The sequence below is a fragment of the Anolis carolinensis genome, chromosome 4 (genome assembly GCF_035594765.1).
Source record: "Anolis carolinensis isolate JA03-04 chromosome 4, rAnoCar3.1.pri, whole genome shotgun sequence".
Lineage (NCBI taxonomy): Eukaryota > Metazoa > Chordata > Lepidosauria > Squamata > Dactyloidae > Anolis > Anolis carolinensis.
This window is the reverse complement of record NC_085844.1, coordinates 131,408,900-131,436,191: the sequence shown is the minus strand read 5'-3', so window position 1 is coordinate 131,436,191 and position 27,292 is coordinate 131,408,900. Positions and strand designations below refer to the sequence as shown.

Here is a 27,292-nt window from a genome sequence, read left to right as displayed (position 1 = left end):
GTTTGGTTTGTATTGCCTATGTGCACACATTATATTTTGAACAAAAACACATTGTTTACAGTCTTGCACAGTATTTACTGCCTACGAGAAGATGCAGCAAGTTCATGCATTTCCATGTTCTGACCACAGCAAGAAGCAGCAATTACCACAGATTATCAACCTGACAACGACAACCAATGTAAAGAGAGACACTGAGCCAACCCTGCTGCTTGGAGACTGGCACATTCAAGTATACACTCAGGACATTAATAGCAATTTACATGCCATCACTGAGGGACACCACAATGATCCTGTTGGCAGCCTCTTATTTTGAAGCCTGTTATTTGGGGGAGTTACAAGCTATAATCACAACAGAAACTTTCAAAACCGTTATCTTTAGTGACACACCAAATCTATTTCAGAATTGTAATTGCTATGTCACTGGAGAGTTTGCTGCTTAATGCACTCAAATGACATTTAGTGTTTGCAGGGTCATTACAAGGAACAGAAAATGTGGAGGGGAAAGCGTGGAGGAAAAGGGTTCTTATTGTTCACTCAACTTATTTTTAGAAGGGGCTTTATTTCAGACATCCAATTAAATGAGAAAGATAGAGATAATCTTTATACAATACATACATCCTTGCTATTTAAACTCCCCTCTCATCCATTTTAAAGAGACATCTCATTTCACTCATACTTGGCAGTATTATTTATTTCTTAAGCAATAGGTTAAATCTGGTGCTGAATGATCCCTAGCATTGTTGCCTACTTTCTGTGACAATTAGGCTCTGGACCCTTAAAATGAGGGCTAAATACTAGAATCAAATAAACTCCACATAGCTGCAGCTGTATAACACAAAAAATCCTGGCAATATATGACACCGTCCCTGGATTGTATTTCTATACACTTACGCTTATGTTGGCCTAGTAGTATTCAATGACATTGTAGTGGGAAGAGCAGTGGAATATTATGTGTTTGTTCAGATACACATTTTGAATAGCACATGAGCTGTATGAAGTAAGCGGGAAATGATACAACAATCCTCATGTTACAAAGTGCATATATTCATTGCAGTGTCGACTTCTAACTGAACCAATTACAATTACAGAAGCACGACCAAATCTGTTGACTATTAAGAATGGGGTATCAGGAAAACACTCCCCATCTCCTAGTTAGAAATGCATAGGCAAGATTACTAATCATCGGTTCAATTAGTAGGAGGGTAGTATTATGCCTTTTAGCATGTCCCTTTGTCCATCTACATAAATTCTAGTCCTTTCACTTGGAATAGCCATTATAACCCTGTAGAACCGTAATTCTACAATTTAAAAAGGTTGAGTATCTCTTATCCAAAATGTTGCAACCAGAAATGCTCTGAATTTTGATTTCTTGCACAATACGGTATCTTGGAAATGAGACCCAATATTTTAACCATTTTCTGCACCAAACAAAGTTTGTGAACACTGAACCACCAGAAAGCAAAGGTGACACCTATTTCAAGCCACCTAGATGTACAATTTTGGATTTGGGAGGATTATGGATTTTGTAATTCTGGGTAAGGGATACTCAACCTGTAGTTTGCCTTCTAGAGTCCAAAACTAATTTTCATTCTAAACAAATTAATTTCATACATTACTTAGAATAATTGTAATTGTAACTTAGATACCCTGGGCAAAAATAAAACATGAAATATTGGTGTACAAATCTATGCATACACTGTAGGTCAGTGGTTCTCAACCTGTGAGTCCCCAGGTGTTTTGGCCTACAACTCCCAGAAATCCCAGCCAGTTTACCATCTGTTAAGATTTCTGGGAGTTGAAGGCCAAAACGTCTGGGGACCCACAAGTTGAGAACCACTGCCGTAGGTGGAGCTTCAACAGAATCCTACTATTTTCTAATACTTGTTATACAACAACAAAGTATTTTAAGAATGAACACTATATTTCAGTAGAAGAGGAGAACCAGAGGAAGGCCACAAGATATTACTGAAATATCCCAGGGAGTCCACTGAGGTCACATTCCTCTTTAAGGAGCAGTATTATAGCTTGGGGCACTCTTGGAAAGTAACCTAACAGCTGGATATTTATTTCAGAAATACAGTTGATTGCCATGACTTGAAGTACATTTTATCATTTTATGGATTTTTTGTTGTGGCTAAGGGTTTGCTTGCAATGTTGTAATATATGGCCACAGCAAAATATGCGGGGTTGCCCTTGAATGCAAGTATGGAAAAGTACCTGGTCCTAAACATTGCATGTTTGTGTGTTTTCAAGTCATTTCTGGCTTATAGTGATTCTAAGGAAAGACATTTTCTTAGCAATGTTTATTTAGAAGGAGTTTGCTTTTGCCTTCTTTAGAAGCAGAGAGTGTTACTTCCCTAAGTCCACCCAATGCATTTCCATGGATACATGGGGATTTGAACCCTGCTATCCAGAGTCATAGTCCAACACTCAAGTCGCTACATCACACTGGCTCCCTGGTCCTAAACGTAATATTCATGAAAATGATACTACTACTAAAATGATATTTTAAATATATAGTCAGTTGCAGTAGCCTGGACCTCTCCTTTGGCGGTGCAGAGGGGCAGGGTTAATTGGTACAGAAGTATCATATCGTATAATGAGTAGTCTCTGTATTCAGCTAGCATAGAGATTAATGCAAAACGATGGCTTCTTTCAAGTAGCATTTTCAAGCCTAGGTTTTGCAATAGGTTTATATAACCAGACATAATTGTTTGCACATGTTCAGTTGCATTTATTTCAGAATGCTTTATTGTCCTTGCCTCGTGATGTCAGGGATCAATGCTAATGGGGGAAGCTCAGAAGCCTCTGCTGAATCCAGATAAAACAACTTCAAAATCAAACAACAAAAACATACAAGGTCGGGGAGAGCTGTATTTCATGACCAAAAATATTCTCTGTGTGTAGTAAATTAACACATGAGAAAACGGACAACACTAAGCTGATCATTCTGCTATTTTAGTTTATTGCATTAAAGAAAGTATAATAAAAACAAGAAAGCATTCAAAAACAGTATCTTCAACCTATGATGTGAAGTGGCACAACTGACTTTTATCACCTCAGGGCCAAACTGACAACATAGAACTGTCGATATTTAATATCTCTGTGTTTGTTTTGACTGTATGGGAATCTTTAACTTTGACCCACTTCTGATTGTAGGTTCTGACTAGAACAAAGCCACTAAATCAGTGGGCACTTGGTAAGTACAATGGTCTGCTTTAGTTAGAACTAACAATTTCATTTAGATCTTTTGACTCAAATAAGTTCTCCATTTTTACACTTCCCTTTCTCTCCTATCATCACTCTGAATACTCTCCTTCAAGTGTGGCTCAGGTCAGCTAACAGAATTAGGCCAGCAGAAAAGTGCCACAGTAGAGTCTCACTTATCCAAGCCTCTGGATTATCCAAGCCATTTTTGTAGTCAATGTTTTCAATATATCGTGATATTTTGGTGCTAAATTCGTAAATACAGTAATTACAACATAACATTACTGCATACTGAATTACTTTTTCTGTCAAATTTGTTGTATAACATGATGTTTTGATGCTTAATTTGTAAAATCATAACCTAATTTGATGTTTAATAGGCTTTCCTTAATCCCTCCTTATTATCCAAGATATTCGCTTATCCAAGCTTCTGCCGGCCCGTTTAACCTGGATAAGTGAGTTTGTGTGGGAGGGAGAAGATATACACAGTAAGGTGGCATTCTGAAGACCAATCAAAATATGATGGAGGCAGCTACATTTACAGTTCATGTGGAAGTGGCACCTTCCTCCATCTTACTTCCATCAATCCAAGCATCTTTTTTCAAACCTAAGTTAGATCAATCAATAAATAACTTCCAGATTAGTTTGCGTTTGTGGTTTTTCATTTTGGCTTAAATTCCATAATGCTGAGGAAATGTAGCTAGTCAAGGCCTTTTCCTTAGTTTAGGCAATATGGATATGGTATGGTATTTCATGCTGTAGTCAGTTTCAGCTTCACTGATACCTTGGTATTCGTCAGTGGACCAAAGTCCTATATTTGTCTGTTCACTGGAAGAGGCATATGGAGTAAATACAAATTAAGTTACCATGTAACTGATGCTGTCATTCTATGTTACAAATATTCAACTGACAACTAATACCATCTATAGAAGTGACAACTAATACCATCTGTAGAACTGTGAGAAAATTGCTAAATGTAACAGAATGTGAGAAGGGAATGTCGGAGAGAGAAGGTATATCTGATATTCACAGCTGAAATCCCAACTTTCCATTAAAAAGCCATAGATATGAACAGTGAATGTGGTTACTCCCATAATTGTCCAACCTAGTTTTCAGTATGTCTCCTTGTTCCCCACACTTCTTACACCAGCTCCAAGTCAACTTCTCTAGTGCATAATTGTCCCTTTAGCGTCTTTCAGTTATCAATATCATAGTCATAAAGCTCCCTTGTGAATAATTCTTACCCATCCTTACATACCCGTAAGCTTTGACTTATGTGGCTTTTACTGATGAAAATTTTGTTCTCACTAATGAAAGGAATGTAAGAAAATATGAAAGATATGTGCTCTTGGCAAGCATTTTCCAAGTTTCCCCTCACATCACATTTAACCTTAGTGCTTTTGTTTTAAAATTTACTCACGGAATACTCACTTATTACTTGTTGGCCAGAATCCTGTATTGGCTACATAGTTAAGTATAGTATACTTGTTTAAGAATTCTTATTAATTTATGCTTCAACAGTTCTACACAGACTCTATAATATAGTTCGAAGTCAGCTTGAAGAAGGGGTGTCTACATGACATACATTTCCAATGTGCACTACAATACACATCAAGAGTGATACACTGCTTTAAAAAATATCCCAGAAAAATCCCGGTTTTGTCACAAAAAAAAATGCTACCGCTGATCCCATTGTAGGTACCCGCCCCTGCTGAAGTGCTGTAAAAGATTCTAAATGGGGACTGTCAGAAATGTCCGTAGGACACAGTTCACCAGTAGGAGGCTAATTGTCCCTCTGGGAGGGGTAACTGATTACCTATGTCCCTGTCACATTCCCCCACCCCCTTTTCCCCACCCAGTATGCCTCTGACTGATGCACATCTCTGTGGGAAATTAGGGAAAAAAGCCCTAACAAAGCAGTTCCATGTTCAGTTGAGGTCGGCCTTTCTGATCTCCAACTGATTCTAGACCACCCAATCTAATCACCCCACAGCATGAAAGGGGCCTTCCAAACTGGATTATAGTGTCTGTGTAGGGTCTGATCCTGATAGAAATGTCACATCAATCATCCAACTGGTTCCCCATAAAGTAGGTTTGGGGGTAAGGGAGAATTACTATTGTGGTAACAAGTTCACTATCATGATTAAGTAGTATTATAAATACAAAATAGTTAATGATGAATAGATCTAAATGACTGTTTTGTATTCATAGGAATATCTTGGATTTGGTGGGGGAGTAGTCTCTAAACTAGGGGTGTCAAAGCCTTTTTCACCAAGGACCACATTAGCCTTATGGTTTCCTTCAAAGGGCCATTTGTAATTGTAGGTAAAAGGTAAAGGCTTCCCCTGACATTAAGTCCAGTCATGTCAGACTCTGGGGGTTGGTGCTCATCTCCATTTCTAAGCCGAAGAGCCGGCGTTGTCTGTAGACACCTCCAAGGTCATGTGGCCGGCATGACTGCATGGAGCGCCATTACATTCCCACTGGAGTGGTACCTATTGATCTACTCACATTGGCATGTTTTCGAACTGCTAGGTTGGCAGAAGCTGGAGCAACAGCGGGCGCTCACTCCGTTCCCGGGATTTGAACCTGGGACCTTTCGTCTGCAAGTTCAGCAGCTCAGTGCTTTAACACACTTCGCCACCGGGGCCCCTGGGTGTAATTGTAAGACGATACAAATATAACTATTTTGTCCTGGCATTGAAAGCCTTGCAGGCCACATAAAATGATATGGTGGGCTGGGCTTGGCCCACAGATCTTGCATGTGCTCTAAACCTTGCATTGGCCCTCCACCAAAGTGGCTCTCTCCCCAAGTCCAAAGCACCGATACAAACAAAAAAGGGCGAAAAGATCTAAAACGTGTCTCATCCTTCTAGTATTTTCAGGTCAGTCCTTGAGCTTTCTCTGTGATCTTTAAAAGGGGCAAAGAGAACCCCTGATGCTATGTGAGGCAGCCTCCTTTTCCAGGCTGCCCTCTTGTCCCAGCTTGCTGTCATTACCACTAAGATGGTGGATGATTGATCTGAGAAATGAAGTTGGATTGCTGTCCCGAATCTACACTCAATTTTCCTTGTGTCTGTCTGATCAATTTCATTCTGTACAACACAGCTTGTCGCTATGAATTTTCATGCTAGTCAGGAGCCGCCAGCACAACCCAGAACAAGTAGAAGATGTTCTCCTCCACCCCCACCCATTTATTTCTTTTCACCTGTTAATTTTTGAATTTTTACTACTGTCATCATGATCATCATTATCATCATCATCAGCCACTTGTTAATAATCTTTTACTAACTCTTAACACTTATGTGTGGGGAAGGGGTCTATGTTATTTTTAGACGGAACATTCAGATGCAGTGGGCTGCCGCCTTTGGCCTTCTTGTTGAAGATGTCTAGGTCGTGGGTTGTGGTGACATCCCTCGTTGCTACTGCACTAGGTGTCACCTGTTTAACAGCTCCTCTCAGCAGAATGCGAGTGGCCGCAGGTGCCATGTGAATGGTGATTGTGTCTGACAGCCCTAGACGCCAGCTGCCTGCACAAAGCCTGCCCAATCACCATTTTTTTTGCAGATAGAACTTCGCCGTTGGCATGACCAATACAGAAGCAATAAACTAGGTGACTGTAAAGCTAAGACAAGTCCTACTAAGTGGCATTCTGAGCCCTATGGCATTGAAATAATTGGAAGCTAGAAAAAAGAGAAAACAATATGGAAAAAATGAAAAAAGGAAGCCTATTTTTCTTACACTGATGCCCTGCGGACTATACATCTGACTTGCTGCCAGCCCATCACTGTATCCTCCTGTCTGGCTGATAACATGGCGAAGGGTATCCACCTAAATAGACCAACAACAACAAAGAGAGAATTAGGTACATGGATATGAAAAGGCAAAACATAATTTTGACGGTATTCACCATATAAATAAATAACAAAGGTCAAGATTTCCCAACACTCTTTTCAAAAAGCAAAAATGACAACCTACCCCCTCCTGTCATGTCCACACTCAATGGTATAATCACAGTTGTTAGCAGCAGTCCATGATTATTCTTAGTATTGCAATGGTTGGTATGAAAAATTTACAAGGGGACAGGAAAGTTGGTTGGGATTAGCAATTACTGTATTTCTTCGAACCTAAGACACCATTGATTTTAAAACACACATTAATCTCAAGTACCACCAACAGAAAAAAAGCTTTGTTTCTAAGAAAAAAATAAATTTCTCAGAATACTGGTTAGATATTCTCATATTTTATGTTTTAATATTCTTGAATATGAAAATGTACTTACATTTATCTCCCTATTCGCAATCTCCTTTATTTGATGTACCTCAAATCATGTTTGACATCCAGCTATTGTCATTTCTTGACATCTCCCTATCTTTCATTTTTACATAAAATTTCCTTATTGATAATTATTGTTAATATAATGTTCATTTAACCATCTCTCTATATATTTCAAATATGGAATGGAGGTATTGCATCAATTGAGGTGATGCATGTAGGTTTGGTAAGGCTCCACCTGTTATAATGTATTGGCTGAATTCCCCCTCTGTCAATGTCATCATGTTTGAAAGTGAAATTGCTGTTTTTGTGGAGGCACACAAAACTGGCTTTCCACCCCTTTCCTCACATGAGCACAGAAACATTTGTAAGCAAACTATTCTAAGACGCATGTGCAATTCTAAGATGCACTCTATTTTTAGAGATGTTTATACAGGGAAAGGTGCATCTTAGAATCGAAGAAGTATGATATATGGGGATAAGAAATCTAGTGCTAATATTTTACTCCTGCTACCTATCTGTTAGCCGTTCAAAACAATGACACTTGGAAATGAAGAGAGTTGATTTCATATACATTATGATATAGGAGTTTCCCCACCCTGCATCTTAACACTTTCAATTTTTATTAATTATGCTTGACTACCTGACATCTAGCATGCACTCTTCTCTGCATTCAGAGAACAAGGTAACCTGAATTGTGTGTAAAAGCACACCGACAAATGATGGAAATTTCAGAGTGGTTGGACCAATTATCTAGAATGCCAGTGTGATGGGCCACAAGTAAAAGACAAATCCAGAAATTGTGGTAAATATCTAAGAGGCTGGAATGGCACTACTATTGTCAAGACTATTGTATTTTCTCCACAAGGTTTGCATTACTGAGATGACCTCTCAAATCAGGGGTCCCCAAAACTAAAGCCCACGGGCCAGATGAATGACCACCAAGGTCATTTAGCTGGTCCTACTCTAGACTTTACACTTAGGGTTACCCTTAGTCTGAAGTGACTTGAAGGCACACAACAACAATCCTAATTAACTTGACTATTTCATCAGCCGAAAGCAGGCCCACACTTCTCATCGAAATATTGGTAAGTTTATGGTGGTTAAAATTGTTCTTCATTGTATTGTATTGTTTTTTTCATGGTATTTTTGCACTACAAATAAGATATGTGCTGTATAGTTCGTCCAACAGTCTGAGGGACCATGAAGCGGCCCTCTGCTAAAAAGATTTGAGGACTCCTGTCTTAAACTCTTACACATAAAATTGGGTTCCAAGATAAAGTGATTAGATTTGGTTCATGGTGAAATGACTTGGGCCTAATGGTGTGTTCAGTAACATCCTCTGAAGATGGAAGTATGTACATCTTGAAAAAACTTCTAAGCATAAATATTTTATTCCTTCTCCCAAAAAATCAATGCAAGCTGCATGGTCTTTGTTAAAGCACCTTTTCAATTCAAAATCTTGATTTCACTAGAACTATCAAGCCAGAGCCAAATGCATTCACAAAGTGTGGGTAAGATCCCTGAAGACATTTCTTCTTCATTGGCTGGGTTTGAATTTTGGGTTTCATATTGACTGGTTCATTTTGGTTAGAGTTTCAATTCCTCCTCTGTTATAGGAATGGAGAAAGCCAATAGGATCAAAGGCTTTTACATTCTGACAATGATGCATTCACTGGCAGTACATCCGATGGATCCCTACCTGTGACTGCACGTTGGCTCCAACTTGGGCCCCTTGGTAAGAATCCCCATTGAGTGACTGCACGCTCATGAACAAATCTCCAGAGTTTGACATGTTAAAAGAACTGGAAGAACCTGGAAAGGAAAGAGTGAGGCACCTGAATCATAGAGAGGAAGAGGATCAACCATATGCCTGTCAGCCAAGAAGAAAAACTGTCATGCAAAGCAACCCCAGACAGGAAACAAAATAATCAGGTTAGTACACGGAGGACAGAGCAAGCAAAATTAAAATAGGGAGATAGAGACAGAGAGTGCATGGCGAGAGCTGTAAATATTACATTTTAGTAGTTGTTAAACTAGAAGTTTAACATTCATTATTTGATGTGCACTGTAGCATTAGTTATTTCATATGCACTGAAAGGCAGTTCACTTATTCTAAGAGAGAATGCCTATTAATGCAGATGTGTGTGAAGGACATGTGCAGAAAATGCCGTATCTCTACCACTTTCATGAAGGGTGCTAGTGACAACTCACAATGAATTCCTCTGAGGATTTAATAGGGTAGCAAAATGCAGCATGGAAACAAAAGCTGCAGTTATCTACATAGTGGCATCCAAAATGTGCCCTTTGTTGGACAGAAGAGAAATTGGTAAAAAATATAGTACATTTCTCTTACTCCTTTTCTATGCCTATCAACATCACAGCCAGAACTCCAACTTTATGATATGCACATTATCTCAACAATCTTAATCACTCCATGGGGCTGAAAAAGACATCCAGGCACAACTTCTTTTCCACATAACTTCCCTCATATGCCTAATTTGAGAGCATGAGATAGGCTGGAAGTGATTATTTTGAAATTTTCGTGCAATTTAGCATGTTAAGAATGAGAAAGCTTAATGTGCAAGGTTTAGTTCTCAATACATTAGGCTTGAAGACAGAGGCTCAAGGGGTCCTGGTCAACGCCGTTGCACTGTGATAATTTTACATTCATCATTGTTTCCTCAAAGAACTCAGAATAACCATGTCCTTTGACTGGCAGTAATCTGTAACCAGAGGTTCTATGAAGTTTCAATGGCACTTTGTTTTGGAAACACTTTTAGTTAAAACAGTGATTCTCAACCTGTGGGTCCCCAGATGTTTTGGCCTTCAACTCTCAGAAATCCTAACAGCCGGTAAATTGCCTGGGATTTCTGGGAGTTGTAGGCTAAAACACCTGGGGACCCACAGGTTGACAACCACTGAGTTAAATTCTCATTATTAAAGTCTTATCTGAAAGGTTAATACCTCTACATTTCAGGGTGATTTCTCTGGTGCTGCCTTATTGTTGCCATTCTATGCCTTCAAGTCATTTTTGACATGGTGATCTCAGGGCAGGCCTGCACAACATACCAGGTGTTCGGGTCTCCAACTCCCAGAAGTTCTATCTAACTATTCCAATGGCCAGGAATTCTAGGAAATGAAGTCCAAAACACCCAGAGGACCATAGGTTGTGTCCTAAGGTGCATCTATCACTTGGTTTTTTAGGCAAGATATCCACACAGTCATTATAATCTGTTCACACAATGAGTTCACTCTTGGCTGTCCCCATGATGTTATTGCACTATAAATATTAGGGCTGTGCAAAATATCGATGGTCCATCATATGTCAGATCTAATTTGTTAGATATGTATATATGACGCAATATCCAATGTGCAGGTGTTCACATCAAAAATTTAAGAATCGAAACTTTCACCTGGTGTTTTTTTTGTAAGTTACGTAAACATCATAACTCTTTGTGACACAGTTTTAATTCACTGAGCAATGAAGCATTATCAGGAGGCGAAGCCAAACTTATTGCCATGCCTCAGCCAATCAGGGTGGGGGTAGGGAGAGAGATGGAGCTGCATTGCTCTTTAAATTCCCAATTGCCACGGTGCAGTCTCCATTTGCGATGGGGCAGGTTCAATTTGCACTGCAGGGAGGGTAGCATTATAGGCAGGCAGGTAGGCACCGCACCGGAGAGAGAGAGAGAAGGAAGGAAGGAGACTAGCTTACTAGGTTTTGGCTTCTTTAACTGAGGCTGACTCGAGTCCGTGCTGGATAAAGAAGAGAGAAGCTTTGCACGCTGTAGTTTAGGCACTGGCAGGCACTGCTTGCTTGCTTGGCTTATTCTTTTTTTTTTTTTTTTGGGGGGGGGGGGGACCTTTTGCCTTACTACTGTTTTATCTTTTTGCGGCCTTTAAGAACATTTTTGAGGGCTATGGGGCTGCTGAGTGCATTGGCAGCGAACAACCACTACATAACAAATAGTTTCACGCAGGCACAAGCCTTTTTGCAACATTTTTTAGTTCTACTGCTGTGTTATCTGTGTGAATTGAGACTAAAAGCATACAAGAAGTTGTTTCAGTCAGGCACAAGCCTTCTTTGTCACACTTTCTAGTGCTACTGCTGTGCTATCTGTGTGAATTGAGCCAAAGGGCTGAATGGGCTTGCTTGCAGTGGAAAATATGTCTTGTCCTCCAAGTGTGGCCCTTGCCCCACCCAACCCCACCTCACCTCATCCCACCACACTCCAGATAGCCATGGCAGCTAAAAAAGATTTAATTTTTTTGGACAAAAAATGAATTAAGAGATATACTAATCTTTCTGAATCTTGGGGGGGGGGGGGATTATGTCCTGGCTATATTATATAATTGTAGAGAAATTCATACCTCTTGTTTTTCATATATTTTTTAAAAAATTTTTTGTAAAAACTTAAAGAATTTCCTTAAAAAATCTGAAATTTGGGGGGGGGGGGGGAATATATTCTACCATTCTAGCAAGTTTCACTCAAATAGCTCTAAAAATGATTGAGAAAGGAGCCACAGAAGCCACCTGTGCAATTACTTAATGAAATACAGTAGAGCCCTGGTTATCCGAGATAAAGGGGCGGGCTCCATCTCGGATAACTGAACGGCTTGGATAGGGCGAGGCCTCGCCCCTTGGGAAGCGCCTCGCCATCGCTGCTGTCTAGGCAGCAGTGATGGCGAGGCGCTTGCCTGGGCCAAGGGACATCCCTTGGTGAGGCCTCACCCTTTAGGATGTGCCTTGCCATCGCTGCTAGGCAGCAGCTATCACGGGGCGCTTCCTCCTCTGTCTCCCTCTCCTTCTCTAGAACTTGAGAGAAGACGAGGGAGAGGGAGAGAGGAGACATGATAGCCATGTACAAATATGTGAAGGGAAGTCATAGGGAAGAGGGAGCAAGCTTGTTTTCTGCTGCCCTGCAGACTAGGACACGGAACAATGGCTTCAAACTACAGGAAAGGAGATTCCACCTGAACATCAGGAAGAACTTCCTCACTGTGAGAGCTGTTCGACAGTGGAACTCTCTCCCTGGGGCCGTGGTGGAGGCTCCTTCCTTGGAGGCTTTTAAGCAGAGGCTGGATGGCCATCTGTCGGGGGTGCTTTGAATGCGATTTCCTGCTTCTTAGCAGGGGGTTGGACTAGATGGCCCATGTGGTCTCTTCCAACTCTACTATTCTATGATTCTATGATTCTATGAGGGGCACCCCTGCCGGTGCCTCGAATAATACAGAGCCTCGGTTAACCGGAGCTCGTTTAACCGGGGCTCTACTGTAGTAACAAAAAATGTTACTTTCGTTATAGTAACGAAATGGACTCTTACGATAAAGTGGATTAATCTGGTTTAGCTCTGCATTAGGAACATTTGGGGGGAGACCCGGAGCTTTGGGGCAGTGTGGAATTCAGCATCAGGTTCAATTCAGATGAGTCTGCTGTCCACATAGGCACTGCTGTTATCTCCCTTTCCTTGTGTTCATCAGAGCAAAGGAAAAGGAAGCAGACTGTGTCCATGTTGGACCATGTTGCTGCCATTGCTGCTCCCAGATTAAAATAGAACTCTGTAAGATCCTGGCCAACACAGGTGCCCCATGCGAACATCAGCAAGTGCCCACACAACTAGGAAGGAGGGGAGATCAGCACCCTCCTTCTTTCTGATCACATGAACTGCTGATGTCAGCACGAGGTTGGGCAGTCACAATGAGCTCTGCAGCCATCTGAAAGTGGTGATAACTACAAGGACAGTAAAGTAATGGTCCAGTGGGGCTCATGTGATCTCACTCAGGTTGTGGACTCTGATGGGCTGCTGCTGCAGATTTTGGATGATCTATGTGAACACCCCTGTGGTCAGTCTGGAGCATTTCTAGTCTGGTCTGGTCTTGGATTTACCAGCCAATGTAGACTTGCACTAGTTCAGAGGAAGTTTGCCGTTGTTTTCTTGTGAGGTGGAAAGTATATGACTTGCCCAAGGCCACCCAGGTGGGTTTCCATGGCTGAGCAGGGATTTGAACCCTGGTCTCCAGAGCTGTAGTCCAATGTGCAAATTACCACACCATGCTATCTGGTGCTTAGCAAGTCCTTCATGTGCCCATAAAAAAGCTACAGAGATTCTACAATGACAAAATAGTCAGTAAATGTGAATAAGTATTTTAGAGGTCCCCCTTAGTTTCATGATTGAAAAGTTCTCACAGCCTTCATGAGGATTTGGATTAGTCCCTGAAATTCCTAGGAAACAAATTAATAAATAAATAGTACATTTGGCCATAATCATGACTGTAAAAATACCCATACATTTACAAGGGCTAATCTAAGAAAGCCACTGGAAATTATTTTGCTCACTCCTCAGAATACCCCATTCCTGTATATTATATAGGGAGCTCATTTTGAGAGAATGCAAAAAGGAACCACACACTTAGATTTTTCTTTATGTGACATCTGTCTTCTGGGCACATAGAGCCTTTAACAGCCATAATTATTTAAGCCTCACAGGAATATCATGGTTGTGAAAGTAGTAGGTTTTCCCTGTAAAAACCTTGGTCTGTTTTTTCAAGGTCATTCAATTATATCAAGAAATCATTTGTGTTTTCTTATGCCATTACACAGATTGCTTATAATTATTTTAATTTCACTGACCAAATAGCTAATTTACTCCTATTTACTTTAAAAACCAAAATAAAATGTATCCAGTCAATAGGTGTTGCACCTAATGTTAACTAGTCAGTCCAAAGGTGGGGATCCAAACAAGAGAAACATTGAAAGATACAATGTATATGATACATATTGTTATGGACACAGATGATAGCATCTGTTAGGGTGTTCTCCTGTGGAACATAACAACTGAGCAAGATCATTATCAGGTTCCTGCAGTGCTTCCACTCATTTGCATAAAACTTCTCTATGAGAAAACCCAGTGGGTTCTGTCTAGTCTTCCTAAAATCCCTATGCTCTAAGTATGTAATGGGCACACAATACATTAAAGAAATCCTTTTGTGTTAGAATGGATACACTGACATGCTTTTGTTGACATTAATAATGTTACTTCCCTTTTTTGGCATTAACAAAAAGATTAGTTGGGAGGGGAAGAATAGAAATGATGCAGGATCATAGCAAAATATCTCTAAGAAGCTGAAAGGGGGAGAAGTGCCAACAAAACAAAGATACTTCCCTGTATCTCACACAACACCTAGGTAATATAATAATCCCTTGTGCTAACTTGTCTTGTCATGATCTAAAAATGTGTGTGCATATGCACATACACACGCACATGCTGGGAGTATTTCTTGCATGCTGGGAAAGCTTTACTGCATGAGCCACAGAATCCAAACAAATAAGCAATCAAGATGCCCTCCAAAACCTTCTGGAAATATTCTGATTCTTGTCCAAAAGACCTAGGTATTGAGGTGAAGCCACCATTTTCCCTTTGTCATTATATTGTAATTCTAGTCGCCGGTCCGTTCATCTTTGGTAGGTACATAGAAAATTATTTAGGAGATAAGGCTTGTTGTGGGACATCCAGGATTTTTCAGAGAAAGGAGATCCTGTAGCAGAATTACTCAGCCTTGGTGACCTAAAAGATCTAGAATTTCCCCACAACCCCGACTAGTGGCAAAAAAACTAAATCATTTGACAGTTTGTTGCTCTTTAATAGCAACCCTAAATACTGTGCTCCTTTAGTAAATCATCTATCCTTGTCATGGCTAGTCCTGCATTAATTTAGATGAAATGATCTAAATATCATGAAGTCACTAGATACCATCTTATCTTGGAAGCTAAGCAGGGTCAGCCCTGGTTAGAACTTTGATGACAGATTACCAATGGATACCAGGTGCTATAGACCATGTTTAAGAGGGAAAAAACCTGACAATCAACCTCAGAATATTTCAAGCCTCATAAATCAAAAGGTAATTTGAAGGCACATTTGCTATTAAGGCTGGATATACACTGCCAAAAAATGCAGTTTCCGGATACGGATTAACTGCGTTGAACTGGATTATATTGTAGTGTTGACTCATATAATCCAGTTAAATGCAGTTAATCTGCATTCTGAAACAGTATTATATGGCAGTGTAGATCTAGTTAAAACATGGCTATAGGACCAAATTTTTGGAGAATAACTGCAGTGCAATAAATAAACATAGAATCTGTGCAATGACAATTGGAATGGCCCTGAATTACGACTTCAGATTATGCCATTTTATTTATTACATTTATATCCCGCTCTTCTCACCCCGGAGGGGACTCAGAGCGGCTTACAAATCAAACGTACATACAATATATTATTAGGATAGCACAATAGAAGCATTAAATTACTATATTGTACTATATCATTATATGGTAATATTATTAGTAATATTACCTTTAATATATAATTTATAATTAATATTATATTATTAGTAGTATAATATTGTATTACATTATAACATTATATATATAATATAATATTTTAATAATTGATGCAATTATTTTGAGATGTTTTCATTCCCTGGTTTTAATGTAGATGTTTACCAATTGTATATTATTTTAAGGCACTGAATTGTTGCCGACATGTGAGCCTGCTCTGAGTCCCCCTCGGGGTTGAGAAGGATGGGGTACAAATATGGTAAACAGCCTCTGAGATGTTAGTGCAATTTCCAGTTGCATTACCACCATGATAAATTCCAAAATAGAGATATCCTGGTATATAATATTACTTTTTCCCTTACAGCTGTTTATAATGCAGGCAAAAATAGAATCATAGAAAGGATAAGATTTTGTATGAAGTATTTAATTCTATTCATATTTTAGTGATTAGACTCAAAGCACAATGGGACCAAATAGTAACTGAAGATTTGATTAGTGTTATACTTTTATATTTTTAATTGCTATCATCAAGTCCTCAAAGTCTCCCAACAGCCCAGCTCAGGTATAGCAAACACATGCCCATGATTTTTTTGACTGTATTCACCTGTAATATGGTCTTCCTCTTTTCTACCTTGTCAAGCATTATTGTCTTTTCTCTATGAGTCATGTCTTCTCATGATATGTCCAAATTAAGACAATCTCAATTTAGTCATTTTGGCTAAATTGGGGGAGGGTTAAGGCTTGCCTGCTCTAGGACCCATTGATTTGTCTTTTGGGCTGTCTCTTAAATGGGTATGCCTAACAATTTTTTTTCGTGTCAGGAGCAACCAGAGTTGCTTCTGGAGTGAGAGAATTGGCCGTCTGCCAGGACGTTGCCCAGGGGATGCCCGGATGTTTTGATGATTTACCATCTTTGTGGGAGGTTTCTCTCATGTCCCCGCATGGAGCTAGAGCTGATAGAGGGAGCTCATCTGCGCTCTCCCTGGGTGGGATTTGAACCTGGCAGCCTTCAGGTCAGCAACCCAACCTTCAAGTCACAAGGCTTTTATCCCCTAGGCCACCGGAGGCTCCAGCCTTGCAATTGATAAAATATAGTAAAGGAATGTGCAGAATTGGATAAATACCAATATTCATAAGAAAAAAACCTATAGGTAAGAAGAAAGATGCACAGAGTTTTGTGATAGATTTCAACATTGGATTGTGATTAAAACTAGCATATAGCATTTAATATTAATGAGAAGGGTGGGTTTAGGTAAGTAGTGCTGTTATTCCTTATGTGTTCTTTTATGTAGTAAAATGTAGTAATTAATAAAAAATATTGTAGAGAAATGGCACCCTTTCAAATATTTAAATATTATGCCACCTCTTATTCTCTTCTTCAGGCTATACACAAGCTTTATTGGGAATGGCGTCCAGATCTTTTACCATTTTGATCACCTTTCTCTGAACACATTCCATCTTGCCAATATGCTTCTTGAATTGTGGCCCCAAGAACTGAACACAGTATTCCAGATGAGGTCTGACCAAAGAACAACAGAGTAGTACTATTACTTCCCTAGACATATACTTCTACTGATAAAGCCAAGAATCTCATAAGCTTTTTTTAGCTGCTGCATCCCACAATTATATTTCTCAGCATTAATTGCTGCAGTACTTCTACAGTATTTCCCCTTGCTTTAGTCTTCCTTTTGACACTTTGGCTTGTTAAAGTATGCTTATCATATTTATGACTCCTGGACTGTTTAAGGACTTGGCTACCAGGATTCCCTGGAATCTTGATTCTGATTTATGCATCCCTTGACCCTGGAATGTCTGGCATCTCTTCCTTCCACAGCTTACTGGTTTTTAAATATTTTCACAGGGATGTCCTCAGGTGGTATATTGAAATGATGATTGATTCAATGTTCTCCTTTAGCGTTATTCTATTTTTTATATTAACAGTTCATGGTTTGTACCATGATCTGTTTCTGGTCGTTTTTTGCAGAGAGAATAGAGCTTCTTTATTTTCTGCTCCAATTGTGGTAGTCTATTTTATTTTTGTTTTGGCCATTAGATGATGCTCATGGTCGCCCCCCAAAAGGTGCTAAAAATGAAAAAAAAAGCAACAACGAACAAACTGCTGGCATCATGAAATTCCATCAGTTGCTCTTCTGCTTAATTTCTTGATTCTAAACCAAATCCTTCAATTAACATTTGATGTTGCTTTTTTCCCCTACTTTTGTTTTGTTCAAGTCATTTATGATCATCAACATATTCTGTCTGATGTGCAAGCAATTTCCTCCTGACTCCAGCAAAGAATATTTCAGTGTTCTCCTCTGCAGATCTCAGGTGGTGGAGCTAAAAGCCAAAAGTTCCCTCTTACTTTGACTCAATGTGGGAATGATGCAATTTGTAGAGAAAAGCCAATTTTGCAGCTCTAAAACCGAAAAAACCCCCTCTCGTTTTAGGAATATAAGAATGCAAGTATTATGTACAAGAGCCAATAGTGGTATATGAATCCATTAGGGAGTAGTGGTCACAGAAAAGACAAGTGGCTTGGCCCAGCCATCTTTAGCCTCTCTGCAAACATTTCCCCTGATTTTAAGCTTAAATGCTCCAGGAAACCAACCTTTCATTAGCTTAATAAATCAACATAAAAGAAGAGTGAAGACTGGGAATCTCCTTAATTTAAGGCAATTTTTTTTTACTTCTAAAAAGAAATCTGTCTAAATTTGACCAGAAGATTTATGAATAATCAACAAGCTTCCATCATCATAATCATAATCATAATCATCATAATCATCATCATCATCATTTAATTACTTATTAATCGCCCTCCATCCACAATGCTCTAGGCGATTTACAAGATAAAATTGTAAAGGATAAAAATACATACATACAAATATTAATAAAATTAACATAGATTAAAAGCTCTAGTAAAGAGCCAGGTCTTGAGTGCTAGGGTAAAAGGCCCTAACTCACGCATGGCTCTCATATAGGGCGGCAAGGCATTCCATAAGGCAGGGGCAGAAATAGAAAAAGCTCTGCATCTGGTCCTTTCCAAGTGCACTTCTCTAGGAGCTTCTACGTGTTGTAAAAAATGAGACCACCCCTTATTTTTATTGTCTTGTGGAGATGAAAATTCCTTCACAAGTTTAAAAGCATTTTATTAATAAGTGTGATACCTCAAAGATAAAGATGAAATACTCATGACTATAAAGATTTTATCCTAGATAAAAACAGTTCATATTCCAATGCAGAGATAAGAAGTAAGCAATTTCAAGTCATTTATGTTATTTACTGGTAAAACATAATAAAAGAATCCAAACAAATCTTTACAGTTACAAAATAAATTATAAAAAAGAACAAGAGAAAGAGCAGGAAGAGAAGATATAGTACAACGGACTGATCAAGAATTATCAGTTCAAAAGTGGGAAAGGACAATAATAACAAATAATAAAGACCACAAAGGAATTGGAAGGGGGGAAAAAGCAGATTCCCAAAAACAGACTGTGTACATAGATGTGACCGAAATAGGAAAGTGGATACAAACTTATCTTTAGAAAGAGGGAAAACAAAGAATTTCACACAGAACTGCGGGAAAAAAGATATCAAAGCCTTTAGGTTTTGTTCAAACAGACAAGCAAAGCCTACATGCACTGCATGGGAGCCCATTCTGATGGTAGAAACATGCTAAAACCAAATAGGTAATCTGCTTTTTGAGGAATGTCCTACTGTACAAAATCCCCCCACTGAGAATGGACTGTGATAAATGAACTGTGAACTCTGGAAGAATTGAACTACAGATTTTTCCTTAAGTAGGGGGGATACATTGGTGAAATAAGAACATTGAGAATGAAGGGGAAATACAATAAGATATAGAAAAAATATTGAAATACAATACGATCCATCTAGATTAAAAGAAAAATAGGAAATATATTGAAATGAGGTATAAAATGTGAAATTAAAAGGATTGAATTTTCATTAAAATGCTAAAATTGTTTGTATTAATATTACTAATATTGCTTTTTTGAAAAGTTAATAAAAAGTAAAATAAATCCTCCCTTTTCAGTTGGGAGCATAAACCTGGATTGTGGGTTTTTCTTGAAGTTTTGTTGATATTATCTGGAAAGACTTTGCATGATATCCCTTGCTTGTTGTTGCTACATTTCTCCTCACTATTAATGTAATTCAATTTCTTTGTAGATTTTCATTACTTGAGTAAAAAGTTGTATAATTATCTGACTCAAAATATTCAATTCCTATGCACTGGTTTGTTCATACATTCCATTCCTTGTTTTAAAGTCTAGCTAGCCCAATTCATGCTTCTCACATTCCTTCTATATATATAAAAATGTAATGATTGTTTTACTATGGAGTAAACAACAAAACCACTAAACCCAATCACACCAAATTTGGCCACAAAAGACATAGTCATCCAAAATATAAAAAACCCTAGAAAAATAGTCCAAATTACAGAGGATGAGGAAGAGCTTTTCTCCCCTTAACGGCCAGTTAGAAAAGTAGGCTCTGCTGCCTATAATCCACCCCCCCCCCCCGCGCGCTGCCTTTACGCCCCGCCCCTTTAGTGTCCTAGCAACTCCCTCAGCCAAGATGGCACCCAGGGCACAGGCAGTTAGGCCTCTTCGACACAGCCTATAAAATACAGATTATCTGATTTGAACTGGATTATATGGCAGTGTAGGCTAAAGATCCTTCCACACAGCTATATTACCCAGAATGCCAAGGCAGGATAATCCACAGTATTTCCTTTGAACTGGATTATCTAGAGTTCACACTGCCATATAATCCAGTTCAGTGTGGATTTTATACAGTTGTGTAGGAGGGGCCTCATATAATCCAGTTCTAAGCAGAAAATATAAGATTATAAATATAATATGTAATAATTACTGTGGTATAATAATACAGAACAATATAATCTCTAAAATCAGGACAGTAAATAAAGAGCAACACTCTGAAAGCAGGGAAATTGGAAATTCCAGAAAGGAAACAATCAGGGCCAGCTAACACCTCCCAACAAAGGATTCCCTCAGGCAGGAAGCAGACAGGCTTTGAAGCTGCAAGGTCATTAAATGCTAATCAAGGTGGCTAACTACAGCATTCACACCTGCCGCATCGAGACTATTAATTGCTATTCAACTTGGCCAACCAAGGATTCTGCAAGGTAGAAAGCGGCCAGGCATGCAAGCAGCTAAGCCATTCAGTGCTGTTCATCCTGGCCAACCAAGATTTCCCCTAGGTGAAAAACCCCCAGGCTTTGAAGCCACGAGGCTACTCCTTCCCATTCAACCTGGCCAACGAAGGATGCCACTATGTAGAAAGCGGCCAGGCTTTTAAGCTGCAAGACTATTCAGTGCAATTCAAGCTGGCCAAACAATGATTCCCCTACAAAGGAAGTAGCCAGGCTTCAAAGCGCATCATTTATATTCATACACTGCATTTTCAATGTCTCCTCTTTACTATAACCTGATAGCCATGATAGCCATGTACAAATATATGAGGGGAAGTCATAGGGAGGAGGGAGCAAGCTTGTTTTCTGCTGCCCTGCAGACTAGGATACGGAACAATGGCTTCAAACTAGAGGAAAGGAGATTCCACCTGAACATCAGGAAGAACTTCCTCACTGTGAGAGCTGTTCGACAGTGGAACTCTCTCCCCCAGGCTGTGGTGGCGGCTCCTTCTTTGGAGGCTTTTAAGCAGAGGCTGGATGGTCATATGTCAGGGGTGCTTTGAATTCCTGCTTCTTAGCGGAGGGTTGGACTGGATGGCCCATGAGGTCTCTTCCAACTCTACTATTCTATGATTCTATGATTGAGGGTGCTACTCCAGGTCGCCAAACAGGGATTCCAATAGTTATAACACAGCCAGGCATTGAAGCTGCAAGGCTATTCAGTGCAATTTGAACAGGCCAACAAAGGATTAACCTTGGTAGAAGGCGGCCAGGCTCTGAAGCAGTGATACTACTCTGTACTATTGAAGCTGACCAACCAAAGATTCCCTTAGGTAGCAAGCAGCCAGGCTTTGAAGCAGAGGCTATTCATTGCAATTCTAGCAGCCCAAAAAACCATTCCCCTAGAACACAAGTACCTAGCCTTCCTAGCGGCAAGCCTATTCCATTGCATTCCAGCTCACCAAACAAGGATTCCCATAAGCCACAGCAACGCGTGCCTGGACAAAGCTACTGTTCCTATAAGTATGACATGTGTTGTGCAGACCTCTGAGCACGTCAAAGGCTGAAGCTCACTGCATAATTAGCAACAGCAGAAGACATGTATGACTACTCTTCTGGTCTTCCCAGTAGTTCATTGAGTGCATTTGGCCCTGGTGGATTCATCATCTTGTTTTATTTTGGATTGTTTCATCATAGGGCTTTCATGGTTAAAAAAAAACATTCAAAAGTGATGGACTGTTATCATCTTCTGCCTGGTACTAACACTAGCTATGGTGACACTCTTGTTTTTACTGAGAAATTCTCTGCCAGTGTCACCTCCCACTACAGCTTCTGTTGGGTAACTGCTTGGCACATTTAGAAAAAGCCTGTCTGACATGAGACACCCTATCAGTAGCAGTACTACCAGCAGCATAGCTTCCTGTCTCACAGCACCACAACAAAGAAATATAATGCCATGGCGGGGAGTATTATTTATTTTATCAATGCAGAATCATTTATATTCATACACTGCATTTTCAATGTCTCCTCTTTTCTATAACCTACCATTTCCACAATCCGTACACTAGCATCTAAACTAAAATGTCTTAAAGTAAATAATATCAAAGTTAAAAAGATCATTACTAAAAGGTGTTTTATATGGTGAAAAGGAATTATTTCTGGTAATTAATAAAAATAATTCAAATTTGGAGTGAGGTTAAATGAAGAGACCTAGTTCTGTTTGATTTGTTTAAATTGCTGATGGATTAGCAACTTCTTTAGGTCTGCAACAAATATGCATTACATGCAGTTGGATTAGGATACAGCAGCTGTTTGCCAAGAAGTATTGGTTGACACTCCAGGACAAAAGAGGAAGAGGAATGATGTCAGAGTTGGGGGGAAAACTGGGTTTTGAAAGTAAAAGAAAGAGAACACAAAAGGTAGATTGAGAAGAATTAAAAATAGATTTATTAAAGAGGTGGGGAAAATACACTATGACCACATCAACTGGGTTCAATTTCTATCAGTTAGCAGATAGCAGGAGGTGAGCAGTCAATCAGGAGGCGAATAAGCTTAGTTCGTTCAATTAGTTCCTATGTTTGACAAGAATGTCACACAATTTCTGAGATAACAAGCACATTTCCAGTATAGGTCAACAAGATGAAAGTTCCATATTTTTGCTTGGCTTTGAGACCTGAAAGTTAATGACAGCTACGAAGTGAGGGCCCAGTGCATGATCAGAATGCAGGCTGCTATTGTTAGATGAATCCATACATAGGTTGGCCATCCTGTTTAAGGTCTTGACCTAAAAATTACATGATAAAATGACAAATATGGTCAAATACATTTCTTAGAGATCTTTACTGGTTTTATTCTGGATGTGTTTATTTATTTTTCCCCATGCTTCACTGGCCTTCTTCCTCAACACAGTGACAAAAACAAGTTTGCATCTGAAAGTGTACATCAATGAAGTGTGGAAGCCAAACCTAGCTCTAAGACAAGCATGACAGCATATATATGCTTGTGGTATTCAAACTATCTGTTTCCATGTTTAGGTGTAAGAAAAGGACATTTTGGGCATCTATCAACAAATGTCTGAAGCAGCCTTACATGTCTTCATGGTATTAACATGAAGCAAAACAAAATTACTACAAAATTACTAAAATATGTGTTCCAAAGAACTACTACTTCTGCAATGTGGAGTATTCTGAGCATCCTATGAGGAATCTCATAAAAAATGTGGTCTCATGACAGGGTTTGTGGCTCTCATTAGATAGGGAGAGATGTCTGCCTTAGGAAACACTCCTTCATGTTCCCCTTAAGAGCCTGAGATGTAGAAATGTCCAGTATTCAGCTCCACAGAATTACAAATGCCTGGAGAGCCTCAAAGCCATGTACTGTGGACAAGATGCTTGTGTCAGAAGGGCATAGCAGCCTCTAAAGGTATCCCGCCCCCAATGCCCAACTCAGAGGAAAATCTGCTAACAACCCTGCAGTACACTTTCTGCAGCCAGTGCTGCCCTCCAAAGAGTCCACCTACCCACTGGCAACTTGTCGCAAAAGTCATAAAAACTGTAGTTATTTCTGATGTGTTATTATCCCAATATTATGTGATACAACTTCTGTGACAACTCCATTCTTGCCTTAATGTGGAACTCTGGGTAAATGACAGAAACAAAATTGCTCACAACCACTTCTCACAAGTTGTGGCTCGCTCACTCAGAGACCAGAAGAGGCATCTTAGGCCCCTTCCACACAGCTGTATAAAATCTACATTGAACTGGATTATATGGCAGTATGGACTCAGATATTGTGGATTATCTGTTTTGATATTCTGGGTTATATGGCTGTGTGAAAGGGCTCTTTGACAACTACCCCTATGAAAGATGCCAAGAAAAAGCCAACTGCCCTATGGCAGCTTTGCAAAAATCCTCTATATTCAGTGGTATCCTATATAATTTCAGACCTGGAAAAAGGGTAGCAATCCCATAGCATATTGTACTTGACATATAGTAAACATCTGATCATAGTCTGATCCTCAAACGGACCTTTTTTCAAGTCCACTGAAGTTACCTTGAACAATTTTTCGCAAGCAATATAAATAGGTAATAATAAATATGATATAGATTATCTGAATATTGAAATTAGGAAATGATATATTATTTATTTATTTATTATTTTTATACCTTGCCTTTCTCCCCATAGGGACTCAAAGCTGCTAACAAACACACACTTTGGTCATAATTTAAAGCAAGGTGAATACAAAAATTAAAACAACAATAACAACAATTAAATAGTACTGTGCGGACTTAAGAAAATACAGTTAAAATATAATGAATACAATTGCATTTGAAACTCACCTCTCCCCACCTTCAGATTCCCATCAACAACCTCCCCAGGAGCATGCCCTTTATCCTTCACCAAATGCCTTCTGGCAGAGAAAAGTTTTGACCTGCTCGCAGAAGGCAAGCAGGGATGAGGTCATCTTGGTCTCTCTTAGGAAAGTGCTCCGCAATCTGGGAGCAGACACTGAAAAGGTCCTCTCCCGTGTTCTCACCAAACACACTTGTGTGGGTGGTGGGTCAGAGAAAGGGCCCTTTCCAGTTGATCGTAGATGTCTGACAGGTTCATAGAAGGAGATACCATACTCTAGTTTCTCTTTAGATTGTATAAATCTTACTAAAAAAAGAGATACCGTCCTTCAGACAACCTGGAGCGAAGCTGTATAGTGCTTTGTAGATCAAAACCAGCACTTTCAAATTGTGCCCGGAAATGGGCTGACAGCTAGTGGAGCTGTTGCAACAGGGGAGTTGTATGCTCCCAATAGCCAGTCACAGTTAATAACCTTGCTGCCACTTTGGACCAACTGCAGTTTCTGAGCAATTTTCTAATGTAGCCCCATGTAGAGCACATTACAGTAATCATAGCCGAATTGAGGAGTACTCTCAAACTGTGAACCTGTGTTTTCAGGGGGAATGTGACCTCATCTAACAAAGGCTGAATCCCTATTCCCAGATCTGTTTTCTGACTGACCAGGAGCACCTCTGTTCTGTCTGGATTAAACTTCTATTCGTTTGCCCTCTTGAGTCCATTACAACTGCCAGACACTGGTTTAACACAGGAATTGCTTGCTTGGAATTAGATGAAAAGAAGTAATAAAGTTGGGTGTCATCTGCATATATATGACACTACATTCAAAAACTCTGGATGACCTCTCCCAGTGGTTTCATGTATATGTTAAGCAGCATGGGGGACAAAACAGAAACCCGAGGGACTCCACAAGCCAGTTGTCAAGGAGTTGAACAGGAGACCCCAAGCACCACCTTCTGAGAACATGTATCCAGAAAGGAATGGAGCCATTGAAAAACAATACCTCCAAGCCCCATGCCAGAAAGGCAACTCAGAAGGATACCATGGTTGATGGCATCAAAAGCCACTAAAAGGTTCAGGAGAAACACACTCCCCTGTTCAATTCTCTGCGTAGGTCATCCACCAAGGTGACCAAAGCTGTCTGTCCCATAACCAGGCCTGAAACCAGATTGAAATGGATCTAGATAATCCGCTTCATCCAGGAACTTTTGGTTTTGAGAAGCCAGCACATGTTCCAGTACCTTGACCAGAAATGGAAGATTGGAGACTGATCTGTAGTTGTTAAATACAATGGGGCCTGGGGAAAGTTTTTTTTTTTAAGAAGAGTTCTTACCACAGCCTCTTTGAGGCCTGCGGGGACCCTACCCTAATGCAAAGAGGAATTAATCACTTTCCTGACCCACTCCACCCGTTCCTCTGGCCTGTTTTATGAGCCAGGAAGGACAAGGGTCTAAAGCACATGTGGTGGCTCACCTCTCCAAGGATCCTGTCTACAATCTATGGCTACACAAACTAAAAAGTATCCATCAACACTAGAAAAGCAGGAGCCAAGTTTACATTCATCAGAGCTGTATCAACTGTGTGTCTAAGTCAAAGTGAATCTGAGCAATTTTATCTGCAAAATGGTGGGCAAGTTCATCGCAGCATGCTGTTACATGGGTTACATTATCTTTAGGCCCAGGTTGCACTAGATCCTTAACTAAAGAGAAACATCTCTGCTGGTCAGTTTTGTCCTGCAGCAATAATGTTGGTGTAAAATGCTCCTTTTCCTGCTTTTATTGCCCCACCATAGCCCTTCAGATACAGTAGTCTCACTTAGCCAACATAAACGGGCTGGCAGAACGTTGGATAAGTAAAAATGTTGGAAAAGCCTGTTAAACGTCAAATTATGCTATGATTTTACAAATTAAGCACCAAAACATCTGTCCTGTTTTGTCTTTCAAGAACAGCCTCAAAACAATGTTGTAAGTTAATGAAAACTACTTTACTTCAGCAAAACATAAAGAACAGCATACTCAGTGGTATAATGCAAAAGAAAGCAAAGTAGTCTTAGGGCAAACACAGTTCTTAAGTCTCTGATAAATTCACAAACCAAGTAGCAGTCTTATTTTAGACAAAGAAACAGCAATAAATCCTTAGGAGCAGTTTCCCAGATGCAGACTCAAAGCAGGCACAAGGGGAGCAAAGGCTTAGGCATTAGAGTCAGTTTGTTACCAGTAAAAGCTGACGGCACCTGTTTCTGTTTTATAGCCCGAAGTTTCCTCACAGCTGCTAGGGCAGTTCCCAATTACTCAGCTGCATTTCTGGCAGCTATTCTAGCTGAATGACATCTCTGCTTTGTTTCCTTTCGCCTGTCCTGAAATGTGGGTAGAGTTCCAGTTAAACCGAGTTCCAGTTAACTGAAACTCCGTATTATTTGAGGCGCCGCCAGGGGTGCCCCTCCCACTCCC

The 27,292-nt window shown here is 39.8% G+C and overlaps 1 protein-coding gene across 11 annotated transcripts in view; it reads right to left on the bottom strand.

Moving 5' to 3' along the window:
• Positions 1-27,292, bottom strand: part of pbx1 (PBX homeobox 1) — a 266,538-nt gene that overhangs the window by 33,893 nt on the left and 205,353 nt on the right. For 4 of the 11 annotated variants that reach the window (XM_062979440.1, XM_062979442.1, XM_003226720.3 and 1 more), the window contains 2 exons: positions 9,185-9,297; positions 6,949-7,038 (listed from right to left, as the gene is read on the bottom strand). The exons of 1 other annotated variant lie outside the window; for it this stretch is intronic. In XM_062979440.1, coding sequence (XP_062835510.1) covers positions 6,949-7,038; positions 9,185-9,297 — 203 coding nt within the window. Of the gene's footprint in view, positions 1-2,945; positions 4,036-6,948; positions 7,039-9,184; positions 9,298-11,336; positions 23,278-27,292 lie in introns of those variants that run through there. 6 more of the 11 variants (XM_062979450.1, XM_062979445.1, XM_062979444.1 and 3 more) reach the window with 4 other exon arrangements.